The sequence below is a fragment of the Hippopotamus amphibius genome, chromosome 6 (assembly GCF_030028045.1).
Source record: "Hippopotamus amphibius kiboko isolate mHipAmp2 chromosome 6, mHipAmp2.hap2, whole genome shotgun sequence".
In the NCBI taxonomy this organism is placed as follows: Eukaryota; Metazoa; Chordata; class Mammalia; order Artiodactyla; family Hippopotamidae; genus Hippopotamus; species Hippopotamus amphibius.
In genome coordinates, this window is record NC_080191.1 from 84,457,237 (window position 1) to 84,470,278 (window position 13,042).

The 13,042-nt window shown below is 38.2% G+C and overlaps 1 protein-coding gene across 1 annotated transcript in view; it reads right to left on the bottom strand.

Annotated features, from left to right (window-relative positions):
- COL19A1 (collagen type XIX alpha 1 chain) overlaps positions 1-13,042 on the bottom strand; it is a 375,262-nt gene that overhangs the window by 166,480 nt on the left and 195,740 nt on the right. Inside the window, exon 14 of the mRNA XM_057737773.1 lies at positions 9,179-9,232. Coding sequence (XP_057593756.1) covers positions 9,179-9,232 — 54 coding nt within the window. The remainder of the gene's footprint in view (positions 1-9,178; positions 9,233-13,042) is intronic.

Below are 13,042 nucleotides of genomic sequence, written 5' to 3' on the forward strand. Positions count from 1 at the left end.
AAGCTGGCAATATCAGGTACGGAAACAACAGTAACAGTTCCTGAGTCAGGTATGGAACTCTGAAATCAGGAGTCAGTCATGGAGATTCCATGACTTCCATTCTCTGAGTCTCATGTTGGCTTTGCACCTTCAAGAAAGGCATTGAGGAAAAGTGGTATAGCTCTGGACCTGAACAGAGTACACGCTTTCCCAGTTTCCCATCTAAGTGGCAGATGGGGTCAAAGATGTATCTCTCCAAAACTCTCTAATCCATAAGGAGAAATCCTCAGGAAATGTCACAGGAAGCAGAAAAAGATGTCATCTGAATGCCAGGAAGTTTAAGATGTGCAAAACCTCTAAGCTGTTATTTACAACATGTATGGTTTCATATTTATACATAAATCCAAGCAAAAAAGATGCTTTCCCTCCATATCTATGTTCTACATAGGACCAGGGTTAACATTGTTATTTAAAATAATGTGTTGACTTTTTTCTCTTAACAATGCTAATTCTTGGTACAAGGACACCAGGCACTGATTTGGGGACCAAGCATACTTATGTATACAGTCACTATGTTTTCTAAAGGGTGCTGTCAGTTTCAACACATAAAGATAAGACAATCTGATAGTCCCCTCTCATCTTAATGTGCAGCTATCCAAATTACTTTCTGAAGCTGAAAATTCATCATTATTCACTCTTTTCTTTATGTCTCCTCTCCCATATTCAAGCTCATGTAAAATAGTGCAATTACAACTACAGAAAATCATAGTGGTTTCTACCAGGCCCTGAACTCACTTCATTGAAACTCTGAAGTCAGCACTGTGGAGGAAGCTCTCCTAAGTAAGAAGAGATGCTTGTTTTTACCACACTGTGAGGCACTTCTGACCTGCTTTACTGACTTTCTGTGTTCTATTTAAGCTGCCACTGGTCATGGCAAGGTCATAATGGCATGATTTCACTCGAAAAATACACCAAGCCCCATAGAAACAATTCAGCTTAAGGAAAATTTTACTTAGATGACTCCTGTAGCGTGTGTTCATTTCACAGAAGCAGTGATTTTGATGTCCTTCTTCCTAAGAAGATGGATATAACTCACTAATTATGAGAACATAATTTATGTCACTTATGTTGCCTTAGGTAAAGCATATAAACCAGTTCAGAAACAAACAAGCCAAAAGGAGAAGTTGTTTTTCTATGAATGCCTTGGTGAATTTATACATGATCAGCATAACTTATTCACAAAACACACAGAGGCCTCAGCTACTCCACAATGAGAGCACTCTTCTCTGCTTCTTCAAGGAAAACAACTTAATCTACTCCACATTTCCGAACTTGTTCATATACTTAATTTTATTATGAAACTGGATAAACATTGGGCTTCATAAAGCTTCTGGGGCATTAGAACATGGGCATGGACGTCCAGATAAAATAAGAATTCAGGTAACAGTTAAACAAACTGAGTTCAGTGAAGTGGCGTGAAAGCAGTCATTTCACTTTCAGTAGTTTTTCTTGAACAATTAGACACTCTCTTTAATACTCTGAATTCACATACTTGCTTTCCCATCTACACAGAGCTTCAGATCACCAGGCTGCAGAGGAGAACCATGATAATAGCTAATCCCCACCTGTCACGCTCCTTGCAACAACTCTGCCAGGTGGGGGTTATCAGAATCTCCATCTCCTAAGTGAGGAAACTGAGGGGCAGAGAGGTGGAGGAACTTGCCTGAGATCACAAAGCTAAGAAGTGGTGAAGCTGAGATTTAAATCCAGGTGATTAGAATTGTCTCCACATTATCCCCTACGTTGCTTACACATGAGAAGCCAGCAGAGATGTTGCCTGCCCTGTCCTCGGTACCTTCGCAGGACTGACCATCAGATTCCCCCCTTGTGGAGGAAATATGACTCAGTTCCTTTGCTGTCAAGTCTGGGCTGCTGCAGAGGGACACACCCTGATGAGGAGGGCAAAGGAGGCTGAGTTCTCCGTGCTGTTTAGGACACAAGAAACCCTGACCCCAGATGCAGGCTTCAAGGAGGCTTGGAGCAAGAACTTCAAGGGAGAGTAGAAAAGTAAAATATACACAAGAATGTTGGAAGGAGGCAATTAAAGGGATTGCTGCCTGGAGGGAATAAAAATGAAAAAAAGGACAAGCACAGGCAGGGAAGCTAAACTGAGAGCAAGACAGAGGGTAGCTTGTAAGGCATTTAAAACAAAATTTCTATTCAGGATTGAAACTAGGATCCAGCAGCAGAGAATGCAAGAGTGTGGTGTCATCTTGGTCCAGCCAAACAAACTTCTGTTTGGGGCAGTCACTAGCTTATTTGCCAATAAATACTCTTTCAGAGACCTAGAGCGACTTTAACAAAAGATCCTGGTCACTTCATACAAACTTTGAGATTGTTCAGACATGCATTTAATGTGACTATAAAGGAGAAATCCAAGGTTACATTAAAATGATAATTTTTTTTTATGTTTTGGGAGATTTTATTAAGAATATTAGGAAATCCTATAAGGAATCTATATCTTCGAGGGGATTTTTATAAATGTCAGTTCTTTTGAGATGTTTCATGCAAATTTCCATGAACAGGCTCAGCTGTCTGAAATATTCCACTTTTCACCAACACACCTTCCTGGGCTCTCATCATATTCCTGTCCTTCTTTCTCTACCAGATTCCGCATTGCTACCTCTCCTGCCTCACAATTCACCCCTAATTCTCTCACATCTCTTCTTGCAACTTTTGTTTCCAATGCTCTCCCATTTACTTAACTAAAACTTCTTTCTCAGCTGGCACTGATTCCAGCCACCTCTGCTTTTATCCAATATCTCTCCCCAACTTTGTTCCAAATTTTAATGCCGGTTGAACCCTCCATGCATCTTGAAACTCTTTTTTAAAATTTTAATTGGAATATAGTTGCTCTACAATGTTGTGTTAGTTTCTACTGTACAGCAAAGCAAATCAGCTATACGTATACATATATCCCTTCTTTCGTGGATTTCCTTAAGGTCACCACAGAGCATTCAGAAGAGTTTCCTGTGCTATACAGTAGGTTCTCATTAATTATTCATCTTATACATAGTATCAATAGTGTATATATGTCAATCCCAATCGCTCAATTCATCTCACCCCTCTCTTTCCCCCTTGGTATCCATATGTTTGTTCTCTACATCTGTGTCTCTATTTCTGCTTTGTAAATAAGATCATCTATACCAATTTTTTTCAGATTCCACATATATGCATTAATATATGATATTTGTTTTTCTCTTTCTAACTTACTTCACTCTGTACGACAGTCTCTAGGTCCATCCACATCTCTACAAATGACCCAATTTTGTTTCTTTTTATGGCTGACTAATATTCCATTGTATATATGTACCACATCTTCTGGCCATCATCACAAAATCTACAAACAGTAAATGCTGGAGAGGGTGTGGAGAAAAGGGAACCCTCCTACACTATTGGTGGGAATGTAAATTGATACAGCCACTATGGAGGATAGTACGGAGGTTCCTTAAAAACTAAAAATAGAACTACCACATGACCAAGCAATCCTACCACTGGGCATATACCCAGAGAAAACCATAATTCAAAAAGACACATGCACCCCAGTGTTCACTGCAGCACTATTTATAATAGCCAGGACATGGAAACAACCTAAATGTCCATCAACAGAGGAACTGACACTATCTTCTGTTGACTTCCTGGCCCTGCATTGTCCTGGTTGCCCTCCTAGCCCTTCTCTGCCATCATGGGCTGGACATCCTCTTGGTCTCCAGGCAGGTGGTCCCCATGCTGCTCTTCCTTACTGCTCCCTGACACACTCTCACCTGCAGCTTAGGGTCAGTATTCAACATCAGTTGGTTTTTTAAAATTGTGTTAATCTATAAAGGATGTGAGATCTCAAAATATGCCAGCCAAAAAGGACTTCAAAAAGATAACAAAGTGGGAAAAAATGATGGCATATAAAAGACTCAAAGAAGAAATAAGGAGGTTAAGAAAGAAAAGAAGCTACAATCTCAGATATATATCACCATCAAATAATGTTAAGGTTAACAGCAACTTTTAAGTACAGGAAGCAAACTACTATTGTATTTTATTAAATGAACACAGAATCTAAAATTTAGTAGCTTGCAAGACAATGAAGAGAATAAAGTCAACTAATGAAAATTTCAAACAGAATTTTGGTGTGGTACTTGGGAAAAAATAATGCTCTTATTGTCCTTATAGAAAACTCTATACAAAGGGTTAAAGAGAAAAATAAAAGGAATTTATTGATCAGAATCCTTACACCTTAATAAAAATAAGTGGTATTATTAACATTTTTCTCTAATGTTTGGTATTTTTCAAAGTATGCTTACATGTGACACTAATGTTTGAAACTCACTTAATTGTGAGATATTGTAGAATAGAGGTTACTCTCTATTTAATCATTGAGGAAAACCAACAAATCAATGATTTCTTCTACTTTCCTTAAAGACTCTATGCCTAGGAATAAGGTGCGTAAACTTTCATATATTTTATATTTCATTTCAATTAACTTAGTGATAGTCAATTTCTTCCTGATCGAACACCTGTAATCAAAATATGAGTTTTCTTGGCAAAGGGTCAACAGAAAAGAATTTTAAATTCCTAGATTTTTCTGCTGTTTTCTATTGCAAAGTTCAGGGAAATGAAGAAGTATAGGTCTTAGCGCACGCACACACACACACACACACACACGCACATACACTTGTGTGTCCAAAAGAGCTGAGCACTGCCTAACTCTTGAGCAGAGAAGAAATGGTGGCACGAAGAGGGGCCTAAATGTAAATATGTAAGAATACTTATTTCTTTAATGTGCTTCCCTTTCAAGTAACTGAAAAAGCAGAATAGATCACTGAGTATATTTGGAAATAATCATTTGTAAATGTGGATAACATCAATCTAATCTAAATGCTTTCCTCTATAAATACAGCATTTATGAAAGAGTGGTAGTAATAATGATAAACCTTGCCTAATATTATCTACGAAATTCTATTATATTCTCTAGTTTCTGACACAGTTACTCTTCATAAGATAGAACAAATGTAATATAAAATTACCTGGACTATACGTATTTATAAATGGAGTAAATTTGCATGATATAGTGGTTGAACTTTACAATTTGAAGATGTTCCTCCATAATTATCACGAAGACTACATAAGTTTAATTTATTCCTTAACTCACCTCCTTCTGAAATGTAAGCTTCACTGGGGTACAATTTCACTTTGAAGCATTATTATTTTTAAAGAGCCTCATTTGAATATTTTTCATCTCAGCTACTCTGACAAAGACTCTCATAATTATCCTAAAAAGCCAAATTAAGAAATGTGGGTGGGAAGGAGGGAGAGATCAAATATATTTGCACATGATTTGTAACACCTCACACACCTCACACGAATATCAACGGTCAACGGGACAGCAGATTTGCTGGCGTTACACAGAGTTGTCAGGCCCCGTTCTGCTCAAGATTTATTAGTGATATGAACGAAGACTCAGAGGACAGGCTTAACAAAATTATCAAAGGTGATGTAAAGCTGGGAGCTATTTCACTGGGAAAAAAACCCCACTAGAATAGTATTAGAAACTAAAATCTAGAAGACGAAATTTAACAATGACAAGGATCAGTTTCTCCTCTGTGAGTCAGAAAGGCAATTGCACAGTTGCACAATGGGCGAATATCTAACTGGGAAGATGTTTTCATTAAAATAAAGGAGGAGGTGCCTTGATTGAGCACATTCGTACAAATCAGAAGTACAATTTCATTGTATAGTTAAAATTTGGTAAGAGAGCAGGCCTCATGTTAAATGGTCTTACCACACAAAATTTAAAAAATAAAAAAGGAAAAAAAAAGAAAAAAACTCTGCCCCAGGGGAAGGAATTCAGACATACTTCCTACCTTCACCCACCTTGCTCCATAATTTCCATTTCAAACCACCGAGGGACTAAGGGTTTTTTTGGAGTTGAAATTAAAAACTCGTTTATCATTCTACCTTACTGAGTTATTGTTGACAATTAAAACTGTGTATATTTAAGGTATACAATTTGATCTGATATACTTACACATTGTGAAATTGTCACCACAATCAAGCTAATTAACACATCTATCACCTCACAGTTACTTTTTTTTTGTGGTGAAAACACTTAAAATCTACACTTTTAGCAAATTTCAAGTATACAACACAATATTTACTATAGTCTCATTGCTGTGCATTGTCTTCAGAACTTATCCATCTTGTATAACTAAAAGTTGTACCCCTTAACTGACATCTTCCCTTACCCCCCCCCACCTCCAGCCTCCAGTAACCACCTCTCTATTCTCTGTTTCTATGGATTTTACATTTTCAGATTCCACATACAAGACAGTATTTGTCTTTCTGTGTCTGGCTTCTTTGATTGAGCATAATGTCCTCCAGGTTTATCCTTGTTATCACAAATGGCAAGATTTCCTTCTTTATTAAGGCTGAACAATATTCCACTGTGTGTGTGTTTGTGTGTGTGTGTGTGTGTGTGTATGTGTGTGTGATCACATTTTCTTTATCCATTCATCTGTCAATAGACCTTTAGGTTGTTTCCATATCATGGGAGTATACATATCTCTTCGAGATACTGATTTCATTCCTTTAGATATATACCCAGAAGTGGGACTGCTGGGTCATAAGGTAGTTCTATCTTTACTTTTTTGGAGGAACCTCCATATTCTTTATGCAGTGGCTGTACCAATTTATATTCCCACAAACAGTGCACGAGGTTCCCTTTTCTCCATACCCTGGCCAACACTTCTTATCTCTTATCTTTCTGATGCTGGCCATTCTAGCAGTGTGAGGTGATAACAGCTCACTGTGGTTTTGATTTGCATTTCCTTGATGATTACCTACCTTTTCATAAACTTGTTGTCCATTTGTATGTCTTCTTTTGAGAAGTGTCTATTCAGGTCCCTTGCCCATTTTAAAATTGGGTTATTGGTATTTTTTACTATCTAGTACATGAATTCCTTATATATTTTGGATATTAACTAGGAAGAATAATTAGTCACTCAGTTTCCAGGAAAGAGTAGGTACTAGAAGGAAAATGTTCCCTGCATGCTGAAGACAGAAATTAATTCAGAAACATGGTCCTAGATACAACAGGCATCTTGGTCATTACTGTGAGAAAATAGACTAAGAAGCTTACAAAGTCATTTCATCTAGTCCTCTGCCCTCAATGGATGAAATGCTTAAGGCGGCCTCAAAAGCACAAAAAAATAGTAAGTACTCTTCTATTTTTTCCCAAGACTATTTAAAATTTTGATCAGGTGGATTAATGAACTCTTGGATAGATAGGGCCTGGAGAGCTAAATGGGGAAACTATCATTTTATACAGAGGTGCTGCGAGTAGAATCCAAATGTGACTACTTTGTAAATAATTTTAAAATCTCAGTAAATGATTTTAAAATCCTACTAGCAGTGTGTTCTAACTCAGTTTCTCTGTGAGGACTACAGTAGAACCTATATCACAGAGCTATTGTGAGAATAAATGATATAACAACGTATGGACACCAAGGGGGGAAAGTGGGGGGTGGGGGTGTTGGGGGTGGGATGAACTGGAAGATTGGGATTGCCATGTATACATTACTAATAAGAAAAAAATCAAATTGTACACTTTGATATACAATAAACTGCATATAATTAATTATATCTCGATAAAATTCTTAAAAAATAAGAGATAACTGTGAATCACTGAGCACATTATAGGTAGCTGATAAATGTTAGCCATTATTCACTACGTTTTTCCTTTCGTTTTCTTAGCCATCAAAAGTTATTAAGCCCTTTTGTGTTCACTGAAATAGCCATTAGGAATAAAAACTAGACATAGAATTTTTTAACTGAGCAAACTTAGAGATCATCCAGTCTATTTTTTTCCCAAATCAAATCTTAATTGGAACACCAAAAAAAAAAATTTTTTTTAAAACGGAGCTTCCCTAGTGGAAGGAGTTAGAGAAAACAAAGTGTGATGTCATTCTCAGAAGCACTGATTCACTCTTAGGCTGCAACAGAAGCCTCTGGTCTATGGCACAGGGCACACTGGCCACCTTTAACTTTGCCCTAAGTACCACACACAGCTTCAGTCCCATTCCCGACACCTCCAGAAGGTCCATGAGTATTTCCAGGGAAGACTATCAGCACGTTAGGGAGTCAGGAATCCAGGCAAGGGAAAGAGCTAAGAGAACGGGGATTTTATTATTAACCTGACAGAAGCTGAACCTTGGTAAAATACCATATGTCCTCAAATATTTGAAGGACTCATGTATTTGAGGCAACAGACTTATTTGCCCGAGGTCAGAACTGAGAATAATAAATTGAAATGAAAAAGAGATTTGGGGTTAATATACTGGGACAATAAAAGAGAACATGGGATCCAAAGTAAGAAGCCCCAAATTCAAGTCCAGGCTCGACTTTTTATTAGTTCTATAACTTGAGGCAAATCATCTACACTCCATGAGTCACACAATTCTCATCTGTAAGGTAACAAAAATTAAAAATACTACTCGTGTAAGAAAGCACACATGAAATGTTTGGAGACTTTACCATGATTTGAAAATTGTTAATAACAATTAGCCACAAGAATGGGGTGCCCGCGTGCAGAAAGTGTTCACGCGGAGCTGACCAATTGTCACTGCAGGGAGTCCTTTTACAAGGAGCCAGCTAACTGCACTGGAAGGTGATTGCTATACTCCTATGACAAGTACAATGCATCTACCTACTGCCTATCTTATCTTAAAGGCAGGAAAGTAACTACAAAGTGTCACTAATGTTGAGAATTTAATTTGGCTAAAGAATTCGTTAATATTCACAGTCTTCAGAATTCATGAACAGGCTAGAACTCCACAAAGATAACTCACCAAACTTAAATTAACTCTGCAAAGATGAACTTAAATCAAAAACCCCAAAACAGGACCAACATGTTCCAGATCAAATTACAGTTAATTCATTTCACCCAAACTATATCTCCACATTTGTGCTGCCAATCTGGAAAATATACAGAATTTTCTGGGTTGTAAAAGCTCTGGCAAAATCTCAGATCTCAAATTTCAGCTTTCAGATAGCTGATATTCTCCTCACGCCCATCTGCCTGCTGTATTTTGTTCAGAAATAAGTAACCCCTGAGTTAGTAACACTTGCCAGTTGTTCTGAGTTTACTTACCCTCTGACCCTCTTTTCCGGGTGGACCTTGGGGGCCTTGTATTCCCAGGGAACCCTACAAGGAAAAAAGGACGTGTATATTAGTAGATTGTTTCAAGTACACCTGTCTCGCAAAGAATGTTGTGAAAGTTAATACCCATTTTATTGATTACACAAAACTTTTAAAGTGATTTGATCTCGTCCAAGCTTAGCCTATGTAATACATTAACAATGATGAATTGTCCTTCTTTGACTGGTTTATCTTCCGCGTTAACACCAGAGAAGAAAGAAACATGATTCCTAACCAGGTGTTCACCCCAAGTGATGACTCCCATATGATTGGAACCATGTTTTATCAAACTGCCATCAATAAATGGTAACAATATTTGAAGGTAGATAAAAGGGCCTCTTCATACATTTAAACTTTATAATGCAATGGCATTTTGGGTTGAGAGTGGCTCTGTGACTATCCTCTGAGAAAACACCTGGTTATGATGTTGGCTTCAACATTTGCCTATTCATAACATTTAATTTTTAGCATCATAGACATTATTTAATACTTTCTCATAACAAGTAGTTTTTCAAGTGGTAGAAAGAATAATCATTTTTCTCGATTATACAAAAGGCCCAGGAAATCCCAGGTGCAGGAATCTGAAAGAATCTCCTGATTCTCACAGACAGTTACTTTTACACAGGAATTCTCACTCAGCATGAAAAGCAAAATGATGACACTGCTGATTTTTAAACACTCTGTCATTCACTGCTAGTTGTTACCTCTCTGAAAGATTCTTAGTCTCTCCTGCTGCTTCCTCCTTCTCTATTCAACCTTTCAATGTGGGCATTTAGGCCTGTTTTCTTTCCAGTCTACACTCTCCCACCATGATCTCGTACATTGTGGGCTTTGGATTCTCCAGGCCGATGATGCCAAGATTTATAAATCAGTTTATCTCTGAGCTGCAGGTCCAGACATCCAACTGTCTGCCTGACATACCCACTCTGCTCTCTCACCAGTATTTGAATTTAGCACAGCGACACCACATTCAGGACCCTCCCACCAGAACTTGGTCCTCTTCGAGCACCCACCAACTCCATAAACCCATACACTGTCCTGCTAGGGCTCCTGCCAGGAGTCTACAACTCATCCTCTATACCTGCCTCTCTCACTTCTCTTTCACATCCAGTTACCAAGTCCAATTGCTGTAGCTCCAAATAGATTTGGATCCATCTATCATTTCCCTCCGTCCTTCTGCTCCATCACCCTTCTTGCTGGCTCATCTATAAGAGCTTCCTAGGTGACACTAGACATGGACCCCTCCATCCTCCACAGCACAGCCAAACTCATCTAAAGAAAACCTAGCCTGACCTCCTCTGCCTGTCGACATGAAGAGATGAATGCCTTGCTTCATCAGTCTTAGGGTGCCTTGTACTTGTTCTTTAAAGTACTTATCATAAGCTTGTTTAAAAGATTATTCACGTAATGATTCACCAGGCTCTAAGGACAACAGGTAGAATCAGCATCTTATTCAACACTAGGTGCCTGTTAATGTCTGAGTGAAAAAAAAATCATGATGGGAAATCAATTCATTGTAAAAAAAAAAAGCTTTTGGGGTAGGGCCAGTACTTTTCAAAGGATTTTAAAAACATGCATGGTTAACCTATTATATGTTAAATTCCTTAAATGCTTTGGAATATGGGAAATATAGTAAGACACATTCAAACATATCTGAATTCACCTTCATTCCAGGAGACACACTCCATTATTCTGTAATTTTAAAAATTTAGGATTCATTTGTATAATGTGACTGTTTTCTTTAAAAGTCATGACTATCTTTAAACTAAAACACCAAGTGTGCTTGTGATGACCTATAATTATTTATTATGTACACTTTTTTTGGTTTTTCATAGAAACTAAATTTTCATAAATGTTATAACATATTAATTTCACCATCTAATTTCATTTAGAATAGAAAAGCATATTTTAATTTTTCACTCAGATAGTTTTCCTTTGATTAAAATCATCCAAATTTAGTATAAATTACTGTATGTAATTTTGAAAAAAGCATTATTACAAAAAATTCTGCATGTATCATGAATCTTCAGCGTTCCCCAAATATTTCTGAGCCTTTCTCTAAAAAATATTCATAAAATGTATATATTTATTAATTTATTTTACTATTTTTGAAATACTTTATTGTTATAGGGGCATGAAGAGCCTACATTTCACTGATTTAGGCAGGAATAAAAACCAGGGAATGACGGTTCAAGGTGGTGGAGTAGAAGGACGTGCGTTCACTCCCTCTTGCAAGAGCACCGAAATTACAAATAACTGCTGAACAATCATCAAGAGAAAGACACTGGAACTCACCAAAACAGTAACCCCACATCCAGAGACAAAGAGAAGGAACAATGAGATGGTAGGAGGGGCGCAATCACAATAAAATCAAATCCCATAACCACTGGGTGGGTGACTCACAAACTGGAGAATAGTTATATCACAGAAGTTCACTCACTGGAGTGAGGGTTCTGAGCCCTACGTCAGGCTTCCCAACCTGGGGGTCTGGCAATGGGAGGAGGAATCCCCAGAGAACCAGACTTTGAAAGTCAGTGGGATTTGATTGCAGGACCTCCACAGGACTGGGGGAAACAGAGACTTCACTCTTAAAAGGCACACAAAAAGTAGTGTGCACACCAGGACATGGGGGAAGGAGCAGTGACCTCATAGGAGGCTGAATCAGACCTACCTGCTGGTGTTGGGGGGGGTCATCTACAGAGCTGGGGGGGCAGCTGTGGCTCACTGTGGGGATGGGAACACTGGCAGCAGGGTTTCTGAGAAGTGCTCATTAGCATGAGCCCTCACAGAGTCCATCATTAGGCCCACCAAAGAGCCTGTAAGCTCCAGTGCTGGGTCGCTTCAGGCCAAACAACCAACAGCGTGGGAACACAGCCTCACCCATTGTCAGACAAGTAGATTACAGTTTCACTGAGCTCTACCCACCAAAGCAATACCCAGCCCTACCCACCACCAGTCCCTCCCATCAGGAAGCACCCACAAGCAGCTTAGCATCCTCCACAAGAGGGCAGACAGCAGTATCAAGCAGTATCAGCAGTATTTCATTCCGTGGAAATGAAAACCACAGCCACAGAAAGACAGAGAAAATGAAAAGGCAGAGGACTCTGAACCAGATGAAGGGACAAGCTAAAACACCAGAAAAACAACTAAATGAAGTGGAGATAGGCAACTTTCCAGAAAAAGAATTCAGAATAATGATAGTGAAGATGATCCAGGGCTTTGAAAAAAGATTAGATGCAAATATTGAAAAGATGCAAGAAAAGCTTAACAAAGACCTAGAAGAATTAAAGAACAAAAAAAAAAATAGAGATAAGTAATACAATAACTGAAATGAAAAATAAACTAGAAGGAAACAATAGCAGATTAATTGAGGCAGAAGAATGAATAAGTGACTTGGAAGACAGAATGGTGAAAATCACTGATACAGAAAAGAATAAAGAAAAAAGAAAGAAAAGAAATGAAGACAGCCTGAGACCTCTGGGACAACATTAAATGCATCAACATTCACATTATAGGGGTCCCAGAAGGAGAAGAGAGAGAGAAAGTACCCAAGAAAATATTGGAAGAGATTATAGTCGAAAACTTCCCTAACATGGGAATGGAAATAGCCACCTAAGTCCAGGAAGTGCAGAGAGTCCCAGGCAGGATAAACCCAAGGAGAAACATGCCAAGACGTATAGCAGTCAAATTAACAAAAATTAAAGGCAAAGAAAAATTATTAAAAGCAACAAGGGAAAAATGACAAATAACATACAAGGGAACTCCCATAGGGTTAACAGCTGATTTTTCAGCAGAAACCCTGCAAGCCAGAATGGA